Raw genomic sequence first — 18,036 nt, 5'->3', positions numbered from 1 at the left:
TCCTTGACACTAACAGTCCTTGTACTGACAGAACAAACATCTAAAGGATATGGATGGTTAAAGATGTAATAAGTTGCTTAGAATAATCACTAAGCAAAAGGACTGTGTTAACACAAGGAGGGAAAAGCACATGTATATAACCTTCAGTTATCTATAAAGAAAAACTGAGATAAGAGATAAACCATATTACCCATTATGCTGATTTATCCCCCTTACAGTTTTATTTTATATTCTTTGAAATCCTATAACTCCAACAGTTTGTTCTTTATTTTATAATCTCATACATAATTTTCTACTATGTCTTATTAATGTATCTTTGCTTTGTAAATAAATTAAAAATAAATAAAATAAAATAAAACATAAAAAATAGCTACAGCTAATTTTAAGGCAACTTTCTTTAGGCTGGTCATTAGAGTGCTGTCCAAGAGTGCCATATTCTAGCCTAGAGTTGTAAAAAGGATTAAATGCTATGTGGGCTATTGACTGGACTGACCATCCAAGGTATGAGTGGACTGGCCATCCAAGGTAGTAGGTGTCACTAATTTACTTTAATAGTGCTCTGCCACAGACTGTTTAAATTTACATTGTTCTTAGCATATCTTCCCTGCTCCTACCTTAAACCTTTTATCCAGTACTTTTTAGAAAAAACTAAGCACTATTCATATATGAAGCACTGAACATCAAAACAATTAAAGAGAAAGTAAGAATGACGTAATTCTCAACACACCAGGAAGACTAACCATATTAAAGAAGTAACCATATTTGAGCCTGAATAAACAGCATACTCTGAAACCCCACTTCTAAGAGAAAGAAAAAAAAACAGGTAAAACAGGTCCAAGTATACAAGCTATCACTCTATACATTTAACTATAAGTTCTCACATATTAAGACCTAAGTTCAACAAAAACAACAATAAAAAAAAAACACCAAAAATCAAAAAAGCCCACCCAAGTTCTAGTCCACACTTAGATATGTGCTTACTGGGTTTATTTGGGTAATTTACTTTGACTCTGTTTCAAGCTATAAAAAATAGTAGTGATTAATCTATTCTATATTTCAGAAAAGTGTGAGCATGACTTAGATGACCTGAAAATAAATGAGCTTCCTGAACACAGCACAATAAAGGTCTAATTATTTGAGTTTCTATTGTGGGGTCAAACAAAATAATTCATTCAAAGGACACGATGCTTGACTGAGAACATTCTTAATTTTATTTTTCTTTAATTTTATAAAATACATTTTGTAAGATAAGTTCCTAAAAGTTTATCCTTTATGTGTGTTAAATTGAAATTCCATATCAGAAATGAAGGAAACACTTTCAGGTAACTCTCTTCATGTGTGTATATGTGTGTATGTATGCATGAGAGGTTTTCAGGAAAGGGTTGGTTATTTATTACGTTATTGAATCAAAACAAAACACAAGATATAATTACTTCACTTTCCTTGATCTTGATTGGTTTCTTACAGAACCTTTTCCATCTTCTCCCTCTATTCAGCCTGGAAGCTTATCTTGTATACTGGTCTTAAGACAAATATTAAGAATATTTTTGTAAACATCTTATACCTCCTTAAACATTGTTGAAACCACTTTGGTCTGGGGAAAAAATAGCTCTGTAAGACAAAAGAGCCACCTACAATAATATCCATAAAATCTTTCTTTTGATAAAGATCACTCTGCTTTTTCTTTTTTAACCCAAAATTAACAAACACAGAAAGAGAAGCCTGAAACATGTCAGTTACTCAAGTTTCAAACTCTTTCCATACTTCCGTTTCCATGGTGGCTGATGGTTAAGGCATTTGGTTATGTGATTTATACCTGGAAAATAACCTGTATGTCAAACCTAAGTCTTTACACACCAAAGTAACACTGCTAAATCAAATCATCCCCCACTAGCCTAAAAAAACAATCATATAAGTTATTCAAATTGAGGTTCAAATTCACCAAATCTCTTTCTGCCAAGAGCAGATAATTTGGAGAAAATCTAGTAGATGCATGGGACTAGCCAATTTTAAATAGTATTTGCAATGTTTAATGTTCAATGGTCATTTGTTAAAGAATCATAATCAAAGAATAATTTTCTAGACCTTTCTGGTACAACACCAAACAAGTGATAAACAAATTGGAAAATGTGAAATATGCATCATTCTGAAACAAATCAAGATCTTCAAATCATCTTCTATGACTGAATGAATAATATCCCATGAAAAGAGCACCATTGTGAAGATATGACAGAGGCCAGAGTATACAACTAATCAACAGAAAAAAAGACACACTATCTGAAGAGTTATCTATCCCGTGTCTACCAGAGGTCTAGCTCAGTTTACACTGTTAGCCACTAACAACTGCTGTTCCTTAGGCCAGTCTTTTTATTTCATATGAGCTAGTTTCTCTCTGTTCTCAGCTCCTTGGAAACCATAGGGTTGTCATGGTAGTTATTATCAAGAAGGGAGTGAGAAGATGCTGACAACACCCTGCCTCTCTTCTCTAATAAGATGTAAGGCCAAGTGCCTCCTTGGTCTACATAGATATTACACTCCCTTATGCTATAAGTAAGGTTGGCTGAGTTAGGGCTTAAATAGTCTATCGTCATCAGGGTCAGTGCTCTCTTTCTATGGGTGAAAGATCCTTGCTTTGACCCCCTTTTCCCAGCTGCAATAGGTAGATTTGGGCAAATGCTCTTATTGTTTTGTCGGCAGATTTGGGAAAATGCTGTTATTGTTTTGTTGGCATTCTTTTTTCTTCTTCTTCTATCTTCAATGGTAATAGGGAGACAGAAGTGGGTTCTTTGTTTTGTACACAAAGGAAAATATATTTGGCCCTGATAGATGTCAAAGGGAACCAGGTATATCCCTTCTCTCTACATGAGTATTTCTTTCAACTTTGTTTCCATCGGTAGAAGTGCCCTTTGAGAAGAAAACACTTCCTGGTCCTCAGGAGATGCTTGAATTGAATTGAATTGAATTGAATTGAATTGAATTAGAGCCTCCATTTCTTTGTAAGTTGCAGTTGGGGAGTCACCGTCTGAAGCATTTCCCATTTCTAGCAGGAACCAGCTGTGAAGCAAAATGACTAAAAGAGGTACATAAGAGGGGAGAGTCCACAGAGAGACATTAATCACCACAAGACCCTCCTTTCTTGTTACACTTGTCAAGTAAGAAGAGAGCCAGTCAGTGGCAAAGGCAAAGAGTTAACATGGGAGACGCAGCACTGTAGGCTGTGTGGTTAGAGCCTGGCTATTAGCGAAAGGGAAACTTCTACAGGGGATCAGAACTTGGTGCCTCGACCCATGAGTTTAAGGACGGCAAAGTTGTAAGTGGCAGCAATCATGAAGGTGAGCTGTAGGAACACAAGAGAAAATATGAGTGAGAGTAGAAAAGAAAGCTCTCCCTCCTGTAAAGCTTTTTGGAAATGAAGAAGGATAGAAATAAAATCAGTTAAATAAAGGAAAAACCCCTGATCTGTGAAAAGCAGCATATCTCAGGCTTTTGTCCTACAAACTTGACTAGAAGTCCTCTCTAAGACATCCTTTTCTATTCCTCAGGCCCAGAGAATCAACTCAACAAGGATTTATTCCAGACATATGTTCTGCCTGTCACTGGGTTTTGCTCAAGAAAGTGAACAATGCATGGGCCCTGCCCTCATGCTATCCACATGTCTGAGTGACCTGGAGTCAAGGCTGCTTGCTGCAGACACACAGCCACAACATGCAGCACAACCCTCCCTGTTTAATGTGCCAATCTACTTTACAGAGTGAGGAACAACTCAAATTTGTATAAAAGCCTCAGCAGTAGGAGCCCAGTGCTCTTCGAGCTTATCCTTGAACATTCACTACTTATTTAATGACTACAGTTAAATTCCTCACCCTTCAGTGCCCTAGGTTTTTAATCTGAACAATGAATGCACTCCATTGACACTGCACTGTAACACCATCAGCAGGACCTGGAGCATAGAATCACATTATAGTAATGACAGTTCTAATAATGTTAGAAGGTCCTCCCAGTGTTTTCAGGAGAGTAACTAAATCCTTTGGAACGTGCCCAGGGTGGATTCATATTTAAAGCATAAAAAATTCCAGGCTCTAGAAAATCATGTTTAGCAATGTCTCAATGTTCTTGTCACTCATCTGACCAGGGTATGTTGAGAATTAACTGCAATTTATGATTGAAAACTACTTGACAATATTACCTGCTCTATATATGCTAAATATTATCATTTCTGACTATTAATCTCTTAGCTTCTGTCTTCTCACACCATTTTGCTTGTTCCTGTCTAATTTCTGAAGTTTTCCCACCTTGCTAACCCAAAGTAGAAGTTCATAGTCTATACTTTGTTGTCTCTTTCCAGGTGCTTCTCTCCATCATTTCAAGGTTAGGAATCTATCTTTTTGCCTTTCAGCATAACTGTACCCAAGCTATCCCAGAACCATTTATTTGCCAAGATCATGCAGACAACTCACCAGGGAAACCAGTGTGGCTGCAGCTCCCACAAATGCAGCAATAAACAGGTGGAAGGTCATTTGGAACTGCATGAAAACACAAAAAGGAGAAAAGTTTCTTGCAACCACAAAGTAATGCTCTGCTGTAGATCATGAATGCAGCTTTCTGAATATATTAATAACTTTCTCTGTGTTAATTCTGCATCCATAACTAAATTGTCACTTCTTTGAGTATAGGCCTCCTGTTCTATAATATATATCACAGCACCTAGCCACATAGCACCCAGAGAACAGAATACTCATAAAATATTTTAATCAACTGGTTTCCTACAGATATATCCAGGATCCCAAAATTTAAAGTCACAGTTTAAAGTTTTTAACTTTTAGGGGCGCCTGGGTGGCTCAGTCAGTTAAGCATCCGACTCAAGCTCAAGTCATGATCTCACGGTTAGTGGGTTCTGACAGCTCAGAGCCTGGAGCCTGCTTCGGATTCTGTGTCTCCCCCTCTCTCTGCCCCTCCCCCACTCATGCTCTGTTTCCCTGTCTCGATAATAAATAAACATTAAAAAACAGTTTTGAACTTTTAAAGTTACTGCCATCTTCCTCAGGATTTACTTTTATTTTCCTGCTTCATTTGTATATGGTATCCATTCCCAATACAGTGTTTTTCCCTTTCAAATGTACTTTTTGTTTTTACTTCTCATTAGAGATGGAGAGACTCCATACTGAAAGTATTTTGTAAAACCTATGAGTGTTTCTATGCACAAATCATTTTCTTGATAAGATTTTTAACTAAAAGAATAAAATTTTTCATTTGGGGATTTTGTCATTAAGCTCTATTTTTTCCCAAAGCTACAAATTTCTCCTTTAATGAAAGAAGTCTTGGAATGGAAGGCTTTCTATGCAGCTCTAAGGAACATAGATTTAAAAAAATTTTCTTAATGTTTATTTATTTTGGAGACACAGAGCAGGAGTGGGAGAGGGAGACACAGAATCCAAAGCAGGCTCTGAGATGTTAGCACAGAGCCCAACATGGGGCTCAAACTCACAAACCGTGAGATCATGACCTAAGCCAAAGTTGGACACTCAACCGACTGAGCCACCCAGGTACCCCAGAAAATAGATGTTTTAATAGCACACTCAAAATCCAGCAAAGAGAAATTGTGGTTTTTAAAATTAAGGGCGTGAATAGAAATTTGTATAGTACTAGCCAATTCCATTGTAAAATAACTCAAATGGCCCACTCACCTCAGCTGTTTTGCAGATGGACAGAAGGTTGGAGCCACACACCTTGCCAGGGAAAGCATTCCATGGGAGAACACCTGAGTAAGACACACAGCTCAACCCGTGTGAGTTTTGTGGAGTTGTGGGGCTCCATGAAGATTTTCTTTCAGAGCCTTTCTTCTATCTTTAAACATTCTGGCTGAAAAGTTGGGTTCTACTAACAATCAGGATTTCTTTTTGTAAAGATTTGCCAAAAAGGAAGGAGGAGGAGGAGGAGGAGGAGGAGGAGGAGGAGGAGGAGGAAGAGGAGAAGGTGGTACTGAACAGTTGTGTAATCTTGTGTTTGTCATTGAAATATGCTGCTTCTGGATTGGGAACAGCAGTCAACCAGGATAGAGTAGCATGAACAGCCAAGAAAACTCCCACCACTTCCAACAGAAGTTCCCTTCCAAGTGAAGAAGTCTATTTCAGGGGAGAAGGATTAAAAAACTAAGATCCAGGCATCCATAATATTTTCCCTTATAATTACCACCCTCATTATTCCAAGTAAAGGACCAAATACACAGTGCTTTCATAGGGGGCAGAGAAGCCAAAGCACCCATACCCTAACTTACCATACATTCTGGCATCAGCACAGAGACTTCCTATACTGGCAGAGGTCTTGCTGGGGAAGGCAATAGACTGGCAGGTGGTCCAGGTGTTGAAGTAAATGTACACAGGCACAGCAGAGCAGGCAAACACCAGGAGCCACACAACAGTCAGGGCATAGGTGATGCCCACAAACTAAAACAATTGAAATGGGGTCGTTAGAAATCCGCATCAGCCTGCAGATGTTGAAACACAAACTAGGCGATCCTGGAGTGGCATGTGCCAGATACGAAACTAGATTTCAGAGATTTTTACCAAATTAAATTAGTTAAGCAGAGCACCTCTGCCAAATGTCATTGGCAGTATCTACTAGAGAACTAGCCCCAAGTGTGATGGAGGATAGGGGGAATGAGTGGGAGCTGGAGTGAGGAGGATCCCTGGGTTAGAGAGGCTTCAGGAGATTTTTTGGGCAGATAAGGTGTAAAAAAATCAAAACAGATCTTGAAAGAAAGTCGTGCCATTTCTCACCTTAGGCTGAGCTTAGAAAATGTTCCTTGTCATAGGACTTTTGGTCCCTAGTCATTGAGCAAAACCAATAGGAGATTTAAATACCAGATCCAAAAACCTTTCTAAGCCAACTGCTGGCCACAAAAGACATCACCATAATCCGTATATTTTCAACCCCCAAAGGATCTTAACTCTAGAGACTGAAAACCAATGTGTGCCTCAATAGAAGCATGGATAGCCCTCAGAGAAAGATGAAGCATTAAAAATGCAGATCTATGCTAGTCCTCTGGGACCTCCAAAAGAGTAAAATCTCAGAATATTGTGAATTCCACCTTGGAGTCAATTATTTAATTTCCATGATCCACCCTCTCTCTCAGATCAAGTACCTGTATCTCAATTCCATGAGTAGCATTTTAGACTCTTAGGCAGTCAGATCTAATCTTGTTGTGGTCCTTGCTAAGAGGAGAGTAAGGGAGTACCAACAGATGTCTTAGAAATGGTCTGATTGTATGAAGTGTCCACAAAACTCATGCCTTTTCTTTCTTTTTCTTTCTTTTTTTTTTTTTTTTTTGGATGAAATTTTCTAGGGAACTTTTGAAAGTTGAAGCTAAGCCAGCTGGGCACCACGTTCTTCCTGACCTTTTCATTCCGCTGTAGCCATCACTTCCTCACTCAAAAGCCAGGCCCTTAGAGAGGACCCAACCTTGGGTGGGGATGAGGCCACAGACTCACGCCCAATTGTCCCCCACCCCTTGTTATTGCCACAAAATCCTGAGGATGATCACCTTGTCGGGATGTCCTAGCCATTTTCCCAAACAATGACACACCCGCTCCAAAGAATGAGCTTGATGTTGGCCTCTGGAACCCCTCCCCTTCTGGCCCCCTGTTACCGTTGCGCTCAGGCCCTTGCCGCAGATGGTGGTCTTGTAGTCGCCAAAGATCTGCCTGACTGCGCCGGTGGTATAGAAGCCCTCAGCCAGCAGGAGGGCCCCATAAAGGAAGAAGAAAGAGGCAGTTCCATAGATGACATACTGGAAGGCATGGATCCTGCATTAACAGATAGACAAAAGATATCAGGAAATTTTATTAATTGAGGACCCAGTTAGGGTTCTTCTTGCAAAAGTGAGGTGGACACTTGAGTAGGCACCTAAACAAGACTAGGGATTCTTTAGAAGAATCACTAGGTTCCTCCTCAACCTCTCTACCTTATCTTTATTGAAGTAAAGAAAAAGAGCGTGGTCAGTAGCACCCACCCCTTCTTCACCCACCCCTTGCTTACCCTGTGACCTAAAAAACTGTGGCCCTACTCTCCTTGGCCTGACCCTTCAGGGATATTCCTTCAGTAGGAGAAAGAAGAGAGGATCTAGACCAAAAGGATGATGGATAAAGGAACAGGGGTCTAACATGCTCTAGGAATAGGAAAGTCTTAGTACAGGGGCCTGAGCAGACTTAAATGGTATGTCAAACCAAGTGCAGCAGCCACAATCTGTCCAGTCATTGGACCTTCCCTGAGTTCTCTATACCTATCATTGTAGAGGCTCCAACTGAGTCAATATTAACCCTATGGGCAGAAGTTAGAACATATGGGAGGAAGGAAGTGCAGTGGGGGTGGAGGGGCAATGAGAAGTGGGCTGGCCAGAGACAAACCTCCCATTTCTGAATTTGGCACTTCCCCCTCTTTCAGGACCTTAGATGGGGCATAAGTGAAATCTGCAAGTAGAAGGAAGACTCAGAAATCGTGGCTGGCTCTACACTAATCCTCTACTAATCACTAAGGTACTGATGAGTCCTGTATGTCTCCAGGGAGAGAGGGAAATAGATATCATGTAGGATAATAGGTACTTACACATTGATGAGATACTCATAGTCCTGGTAGTTTTTGGAGAAATAGGTCTCAATTAGCTTTTCTGTGCCAGTGAGTGCTTCATGTCCACAGCCACAGAACAGTGCCACCCCAAAGAAACACAATCCAGTGGCCACCAAGGAAGCAAAGGGGGCCCCTACAAGACATCTTGCACAGCACTCTAACAAGCCTGGGGAAGAAGGAGGGGGAAAGTCAGGTATGTTCCGTAAGTAGCTTGTGCCATTCATACTTCTTTGTCAGACCAGTCAAGCCCTGTGCTCACATGCACAGATGGAGTAGTCACCCGACAATCCAAAACAGAAGAGTCTGAGCTTTAGGCTTCTGGAATGTGAGACTGACCCCAAAACCATTACTTTGTTGTATTATATTTTTTTATTTTTTTATTTTTAAATGTTATTTACATCCAAGTTAGTTAACATATAGTGTAATAATGACTTCAGAAGTTGAATTTAGTGATTCAGCACTTGCATCTAACACCCAGTGCTGATCACAAGTGCCCTCCTTAATGCCCATCCCCACCCAAAACCCCTCCAGCAACTCCCAGTTTATCCTTGAAAATAAATCCTTACTTTTAATTCCCAGAATGTATGTGTTTTTTTGATAATTAGTCATTGAAAGGGAGCCTGGATCACTCAGTTCATTAAGCATCTCACTTTGGCCCAGGCCATGATCTCATGGTTCATGGTTCAAGCCCTGTGTTGGGCTCTGTGCCAACAGCTTGGATCCTGAAGCCTGCTTCAGATTCTGTATATCCCTTTCTCTCTCCCCCTCCCCAACTCACACTCTGGTTCTGTCTCTATTTAAATAAACTCTGTTTAAATAAACATTTAAAAATTTAAAAAATAACAATTAGTCATTGAAATAGCATGGTAGGGAGATTATGCAATCATCCTCTCCTTTCTTATCATTCTGATTTGTTTGTTTTAGTCATTTATCAACTCTTATGGAGTACTTTCAATATATGCCCAGTATTATTGCTACATGTTATGTGGGATATGAAAATATAAAAGACATAGACTGTCCCATATGAAAGCCCTTTGTTTACTAAGGAATAATGAGCTAGGTAGATCTAATATTTTCAACAAACAATTTCAGACAGTCAAGGTTACAGGGGATAAATGCAACAAACAGATCCAGGAAAGGATGGGTGCAGGCCAGAGATATTGGTATTGTCAGACAAGATTTGAGCCTTGGAAAGAATTCCAGGTGGGAGACACTTTGGAACTTGTATGCTCCTGGATATTCTGGAATACTGTGTATATTTGCTGTATGGAATGCTTGTTTCTTCATCATCTAGAATATTATATGGAGAGCAGTCCAAAGGGAAGGTGACTATTATTCACAGTAATAAAAATGCAAGCTTAATGATTTTAGAACACCTCCCATGACTGATTTGTCCCTCTATATTGCAGGTTGGCCAATGTCTGCACCCTCAGGCTTACACTGGAGTTCTGTCAAAACAGCTGCAAAAAGACTATACAATGTCAAAAAAGCATGAAACATCTTTCTGGCATGACAAAAACACACCAAAGCCTGGGAACACAGGTGTCTCAAAGTGCTAAGAGTTCCTGAGATCCCAAGACCTATTACCCTAGGCCCCATGCCAATGTTGCTGAGAAATAGGAAAGGCACACAAGAAGTCACAGGCTCTGAGAACAGCTGTGCCTCAAGTACTAGCTCCATGTCTAAGTGTCACATGGAGCAAAACGTAACAAATGTCAAGTAGATGGCTGACTAAATGAGGAAAGGATGGCTTCTTCTGGCCACTTGGCCATATCCCAAATATATATGTATGCTATCTGGTTTTATAATCTATTCATATATCATATAACCTATATATGATATATAATTTTGTATATATCATATGTATATGTGGATTATATACAAATGTACAGCTGATGTGCTGAGAAGCTGCTTTTGAAAAAGCATTTTGGAACTCCTTATAAAAAGAAAGCAAACTGCACTAATTTCTACTTTTGAATTTTTATTCAAAGCTCACTTGTCTATACCATGGTAGCAAGGACTAGGGGAGTCCTTTGCCCAACCCTCTTAATACTAGTAGCTTTTTTTAAGCCCTATGTGCTTAAACATCTGTTGGTTTGCATGGCTGATGCAATGTGAACAGATTTTGAAGGTCCAAATTATCTCTGATGGGAAAGTTGAGATAAAAAGCATTTGTCTCTGTTCTCAGAGCCACAGAATGAGTGAGTTCGATTACTTATCATCCCCTAAAATGAAAACCCTTCCTTGATCCTCAAAGACTCTGGTATGTGACACCAGAGATGAGGTTTAGAAGCTTCAGAAGCAAGCAGGGTAAGTAGCTAACATTTGCAGCAGAACTGAATTTTCATCCTTATCCAAAAACTGAAGAACTACTTTCAGAAAATTTGGACTCTAGGAAAAGCAATCAATTTGTAGCCGTGCTGCTGTAAATGGAGGTAGTGCTTACTTAGTATGAACCTTGCAGTAGTGCTTGGTAAGAGTGCTTCATCACATGTGGCCCACTGTGTGTGTGTGTATGTGTGTGTGTGTGTGTGTGTGTGTGTGTATACGTGAGTGCATGTGGATGTACACACATGTATGCATGCAAATGTGCACATGCATGCATGTATATACCAGAAAGAAAAACACAGCAGATGAAATTGATGATCATTCTCAGGAAACATTAGAGAAATTGATCTTCCTCTTTCTCAACAGGTTAAGATACTAGATCCATACTGTAAGTCAATGAAAGGAGCTTGGAAATAAACATGCTTCTCTACTCTGTCTATTCAACTCTTCCCCACCCCGAAATTCTTAGACTCTTCTAGTAAAGAAGGTCTCTGAAGCCTGCGGGTAGGGGAAAGAGAAGGTCAGTGACCTCACTGTTCCCTCTCTCCCCAGCACAGGGTCAGGGCTTGGCCAGAGCCCTCCGTAGCTCTCCTGGACAAAGAAGTCTTGTTTTTCCCTGAGATCTCAGGAGCCTCATTGGTATTCTGCAGGGGACTGCAGGCCTGGGGGTGGGAAGGGGGTCAGGCACAGGGAACAATAGCAGAACTGTTTAGCCCAGAGTAAGGACAGCCATCCACCCTAGCAAGTAACCGTCCTGTGCCACTCACTCACCCAGCTTTTTCACCCTGGGAAGAGCTAAACAGTCCAGGTGTGATTAGGGATGAAGGAACTTGAACTCTTGCTAGCCAAACAGGGTATCCACTCTAAATTTTAGCTAATGTCCCCACCAGGGTTGTAAAGATAAGGAAAAATCCTCTTTAATGAATCAAATCCCTTGATCATCATCCAAATAACCAGAGTGTCATATGGAGTATATTTACTGAGTGATAAAGGACTAAGCCTTGGGAGCAACTCTGGATCATCAGCTGATACACTTTCTTTTTACATATGTTTTTCCTCTATTCTCTTAGACTGCAATTAATTTAGCACCGCTTTTCTGCTCCACTGCCATTCAAAGCAGGAGTCAAGAGGGACATAGGTTTTAATGAGTCTTTAATGTGGAGTTGGAAATAAATAGCCCCAGATAAATCTATCACTCTAGAGCTCTACATAGCTCAACAATATTGGCATACACATGTAATATGTCCATCTCTTTGTAATCAAAATGAAATGTTGGTTCTGGGGCCATTTTAGTTGAACAGAAGTGAAGCAAAAAATTAACTTTTGGATTCCAACTGGGAAAAACTCAGAACATGCAAAAAAAAATGTGTCTTAATCAAAGTAATTGACAATCAAAACATTATGAGAAAGGTCCACTGGTTCACTTTGATTTTTTTATAGCCCAAGAAATATCCTTGGGTATGTGTGAATGGTAGCCTGAAGCCACAAGCTCTCCATTTCAGAACCTTTCATGGTTGAAAGGGTATTAGTTTGACTTAGGAAGTCTATACGAGATTCTGGAGAAGTTCTTTGGCTCTCTCAAGACATGGTCATGTTTCCAGGCTAAAGGCAGACTGTCACATGGTAGAGTTGGCATAAAAGAACTGTATAGTAATAATATTACCCAATGCAACTCAACTGGATTAAACTGCCTGACTCTGATGATAGGTCATAGAGAAAAATAATGGACCCTTCCCAGTGTTTTCCTTTCATTCTTTTGATGTGGATTCAGTAAAATTATTAAGCATATTTGCAGTAAGCTAGGCACTGTGAGAAACAAAAAGGAATTATAAAGCCCAGTCCCTTTCTTCAATGACCTTTCAGTCTTGTTGGAGAGAACAAACTTGTGTCTGTAAATCAAAGCTACCTATAACCTAGTGTTAAAATGTATATGACCAAATCCTCTGGGCAAAACGTAAGCAGAGGGTAAATACTCAGTGTTGGCTAGATTTATCTATAAACTTCCAAAATGAGTCTATCTGCGATGGAACTTCAAACCCTTCTCACCAATGTTCACAGGAATCTGACAAAGATCAACAGAACCATTATTACTCTTATCCAGATCCATGTCCATCTAAGAGACTGTGTTGATCCTGATGCTGTCTCCTTAAGCAGAAGCTAAGAGCTCCCAAGCCCTCCCTCCTTTCCCATGCCCTGAGCATGCTTCAAGGACCAACTCCATGATGTAAATTCAGTGTGAATCTGGGAACTCATCAAAGGGAGGAGAGGAAGGGCTTTCATCAAAAGAGATGGTAGAAAGAGACCAATTGTGCCTTGCACAATTCTCAGCCTGTCCCTTGAATCCAGCTGACAAAGAGAGAGAGATAGAAGAATCCTATACAACAGCTAAACAACAGGCAGGCTCATGGAGCAAAAAACTGGCCCCATCTCCCTAAGTCTCTAATCTGCACTACAATTTTACCCTCCTCCCAGAACCCACCCCTAACATCTCTCCATGAACAGAGGCCTCCTTGATCGGGGCCTATAACAGTTGACAGGGCCAAGATACTAGAGCAGCCGTGACTGGTACTGGGGATAGATGATGATCAGTGGGTGGGTTCTAGGAGTAAAACAACAATCATCAGGAGGTGCCAGAGACAAAGACTTTTGCTTCTGGCCTTATCCTGGTCAAACAAAGCCCTGCCTATAATCTCATCTTCCCTATATGAACTTAGCACCAAGGAGCTCTGCAGCCACTGAAGGATGGGAATATAAATCTGCTGGATAGTCAAATTATATGGATAAAGTTAAATAAAAAAGAATCTCAGCCTCTTCTTTGGACAGAAATTATATTATTATTACCATAGCAATGGCATTTGGGCCAACTTGTTTCCTATACTCCCTACTTCTCCCCAAACACACACACACACGCACGCATGCATACACATGCACACACACACATGTGACAATTTATGCCCAAACATATGGAGGTTGGAATAGAAGTTTGATTGTTTGATTGTTACACTGTTCCTGACACATTGTCCTTATCTTGCCCAGGTATGCAGAGTTGAAAAAGTACCTGGCAATAAGCTAAGAGATAACATTTTCTATACCTTATTCCTTAGGTCAGTCTCTCACCATTTTTTTACTCTCACCTTGGTTACAGTGTAAAGCTGATCTGGGAAACACTGTTCTCTTCCTTGGGATGCCACTGACTCTTTTCCAGAGCCCTGCCTAGCAGAGAGTTCAGAGGCAAGTGCAGAGCTGAGATACCACCCTTAGGTCCATTTTCAAATAGCCAAGGAGGAATTAAACAATTAGTACTTGTAGAACTTTTGAGGTAAGTTTGACACTAGGTTGGCCCTAACAGTGGGAAAGAAAAGGAATTTCACTGTTTGCCTTCCAGATTTATGTGACCATTCCTGACATTATCACTGCCCTGAGTTGACCTTCTCTGGATCTGAAGTTCTGTAGGCAAGGATAGCATTTCTACTGATGCTTTCTTTCAAGACCAAGAACTATACTCTGACTATGGTTTTCAGGGTTTCAAGATAATACACAAAAAGGCAACAGGTAAAAAGATGTCATTGGCTGGGTGCCAGGGCCTTGATGGGTTTAGACACTATATTTCCCCTCCCACCCATCTCCCAGGGTATTCTCAGGCCTTACCACTACTCACATAATTTTGAAAGAGTAGTTCTAGTTGTCAGGCTGTTGAGCAAACTTCTGGATTTCATTGTGCAGAACCAGGGCAAAGGGTCCTCCAAGTAGAGCAGGCCTTTCAGTCTGCCTAACTCTCCAAGATCTCCTCTGGTTCTGCAGGGCTCAGGTGAGAAATGGGGGTGGGGAAGGCTGTCCATGATCATTTTAGTCAGTGTCTCTAGGAAGATTCAGTGAGTGTGCTGGTTTGGATCTTGTTTCTTTTTAGCTTTTGGCATTCTTATGGCATTCTTGCCATCCTGGTGGGATTTAGTTTGTCTTCAGGAATTCTGTAAAACTGGACCCCTTCTCTGCCTCCACATTTTTTTGCCTGAGCTACCCTCACTTAGTCTGCACCAGGAAAACTATACTGTTCAGCAAAGAGCCACCTTTGGAAGGAAGCATCACAGTCTGGTTACCAGGGTAACAGTCACTGTTCTCAGACAACAGGCTTGTAGGAGCCGATGTTTTGCTGTTAAGAAATGGCATTGTGGTACTAAGCAGAGAATAATCAGCTACTGCCCTTCAGCTCTGATTCCATTTTTATCCCAAAGACTCATTTGTAACATTCCCCTCCCAAGTTGGGAAAAGGTTTCATGAACTGTCATTTCCCCTATAAACCTTGTGTGTAGACAGTACTGAATTCAGTGCTCTTCTTTGTTTCCCATCCTACAGGATTCTATCTGGTTGAGGTAGTGAGCTCTCTGTTTCCAGAGGTGATTAAACAGAGGCCATAGGGACATTTAATTGGCTGTCATCGAAGGGGATCCTGTCTTGAGAGTTGGCTCAGGCAGATTCTAAAGTTCCTTCAAATCGCAGATTCCATGATATAATTTGTCTACTACAATTGTTAAACAGCAATGCACTCCATGTCAGAAGTAGTGGCAGTACATACAGTACCATGTTAGAGATGGTCTATTGTTTCTAAAGTACGTGAAATACTTTGCTATTGAATAATTGAAAATTCAATGGCTACTCTATCATGTGCACCTGGCCCAATGATTGCCCACCCCCAGGATCTGAGTTCCAATATACAACCTCAACTTTGCCCTTATCTGTGGCAATTTCCCCTGGAGGAAATCATCCAGCCTCCATAATAGGAAACTGTCCCTGTGGTCACCTCATTTGTTCCTGCTTTTTCCTCAGGACTTCCATCCTCTGAAGAAGTAATATGTAGCATCATTCTTTACTCCCTCTCCATTTTTTAATTCACAATCCACCCAGTCAGCTGCCCTGACATTAGGAAGGGTTCCTGATGTTACCAAGGGCAGGAACTGAGTTTCTCCAACATTCACTTCTCATCTGGCTACACTCAGTTAATCAAATGATTCTTACCCAAGTGCACAAAGTATACACAAAGAAAGCCCAAACCATTTTGGAAAGAGTTAAGAGTCAGCTTATACATGCATTATTGTATAATAAATGGTATTATCATTATTTACAATTGTTATAGAGCCTGCCCATTTTCAAAGGACATCCACACCATTATTACTTGATTTTCACAACCCTGAAAGTAGACAAAGCAGTTATTGTTATTCCCATTTTCCAGAATATGAAGAGATAATTCACAGTGATCAACCCAAGGTTATGAAGTTCACAAGTGGCAGATCTGGGAATCGAACCTGGTTGTGTTGACTCTAGCTCTGCCCTCTTAATTATCCATGCTGAATACATACTTCAAAAATCTCTCTCAGGATGAAGCAACCTAAAGGCTGATACCAGCTTAATATAATAGGCAACCTTTTTCTGTGGATGTTTTATAGTCTTCTGAGTACTACATTTGATGGTGAATACATACAATAATTGATTCTCATTTCATTTGGGATTAATTCAAGCTGTTACTCTTCTTTTGCCAAATGTGAGCAATGTCTACACATCTCTGTGACATCCTGTGTGGACAAAGACCCTCATGCTCTGTACACCTTGCTCTAAGTAGACACTACAAAAGACCAGATAGCTTTTCTCTTTGTTCACAGGACCTGGAGAAACCCTTAGTACTCAACCAAGTCAGCAAGATCCCTAAAGTTTCAGCAGACTTCTTGTCATAGGAGGGATTTAGAGTCTGAATCATGCCCTCAGGAAGGCTAAGTCTATGATACTTGTTAGATATGATCACCCATATATGTACACGTGCACACACACACACACACACACACACACACATACACACACCACCCACATCCATTGAGGCCTTTATTTTCATTTCCTGAACCTGAGATTGACCTTCTTAGCCATAGCCAAGCCTGAGTTCCATTTTGCTCAATTCCCCAATTTCCTTCTGATGCCAAAGAGGGTCCAAATTTCATATCAAGCAAGCAGTCATTTTATACATCTGAGAAGAACCAGGGATGTCAGCTGACCTAGCCATTACCAGGGCTTGGGAACTGGGGAAAAGAGAAGGTAGAGGGAAGTGAGGGGATAGGAGGACACATGACCATATCCAACACTCTGGGCACTCTCTCCAAGGACCTGTGGTACTCTCCACATGCTGCTGGAGTTCCTTGGCAAATAAAGCACCATTCTCAGTACAGCAGAGAAGGAGTTAACCTAATTGAGTGCTAAGGAATTAAAGACAAGTGCCAAAACACAATTCATTGAAACCATTGGAAATCCCGTACCCTAGACATGGAAATTGTCTTGAAAATTTCTGTTCCTGCTTGAATTTTTCATGCTAAAGGTTTTGAAACTCACCCATTTCTTTGGAACTCTGACTCCAATTGTAGCCGGCTGACTAGTCTGCTTTGCGGCTGAGTTTGTTCAGCTTGAAGGATCCTGGTCTCTCCAGTCTCCTACTTCAGTCCTTTACTTTTTCTCTGAGTATCTTTGTCCTCTTCTCCTGCAATGAAAAGGGCTTTCTGATTGACAGCCAACCCCCTTAAAGAGACAGGCCCCGCTTTCCTCCTCCTCTCCTCCTCCCCTTCTCCTCCCCTTGTCCCCACCTCCTCAGGGATACTCCCTTCTCAAAGAGCTCCATCTTCTCTTTCTGCCTTTCACTACCAATTCTTTCATTTTCTGTCTTTTTGTTTTTCTCTAAGCCTTGTCTGTGTGAAATTTCACTTTGATGCAGAGACATCTGCAAATGAGATTTAGGGTTAGAACAAAAAGAAGAGGTCCTAGAAGCCTCCAAGTGATGCTTGGGTCTATTTGGTGTAGGATGTTGCAGCACAAGTGTCAGAAGCCATGGAAGGTGTAACAGTGGCCAGGAGGTCAGGGTCAGAAACCTAGATGTTATTCCCAGAGTACTTCCCACTCTACCCCAACTGCACCCATCACTCCTAGCTGCTCTTGGCCCTGTCTTCCTTTGCCCTCCCCACCCAACTCCTTAGCAAATAAGCGTTCCTGTCTCTACCCAGCTCTAAGCAACATAATAGAGAAGAAAATTTTGTCTTTTAAAATAACTTCTTCCAA

General features: G+C 40.8%; 1 protein-coding gene across 2 annotated transcripts; it reads right to left on the bottom strand.

The window, feature by feature from the left end:
* Positions 1–1,188: 1,188 nt before the first annotated feature.
* On the bottom strand, positions 1,189–17,464 carry PLP1 (proteolipid protein 1). 2 transcript variants are annotated; one of them, XM_029930850.1, is made up of 7 exons: positions 17,320–17,464; positions 8,602–8,788; positions 7,541–7,802; positions 6,275–6,443; positions 5,685–5,758; positions 4,458–4,523; positions 1,189–3,337 (listed from the first exon to the last, which is right to left on the bottom strand). In XM_029930850.1, the coding sequence occupies exons 1-7, from the start codon at positions 17,321–17,323 to the stop codon at positions 3,266–3,268; spliced, it is 834 nt and encodes a 277-aa protein (XP_029786710.1). In that variant the 5' UTR covers positions 17,324–17,464; the 3' UTR covers positions 1,189–3,265. The 2 variants fall into 2 exon arrangements, with proteins under 2 accessions (XP_029786710.1, XP_029786711.1); XM_029930851.1 differs by having other exon boundaries at positions 7,646–7,802.
* Between the last annotated feature and the right edge of the window lie 572 nt (positions 17,465–18,036).

The sequence above is a fragment of the Suricata suricatta genome, chromosome X, assembly GCF_006229205.1.
Source record: "Suricata suricatta isolate VVHF042 chromosome X, meerkat_22Aug2017_6uvM2_HiC, whole genome shotgun sequence".
NCBI lineage: Eukaryota > Metazoa > Chordata > Mammalia > Carnivora > Herpestidae > Suricata > Suricata suricatta.
Note: the sequence above shows the minus strand (reverse complement) of the source record. Positions and strands in the feature narration are given on the sequence as shown.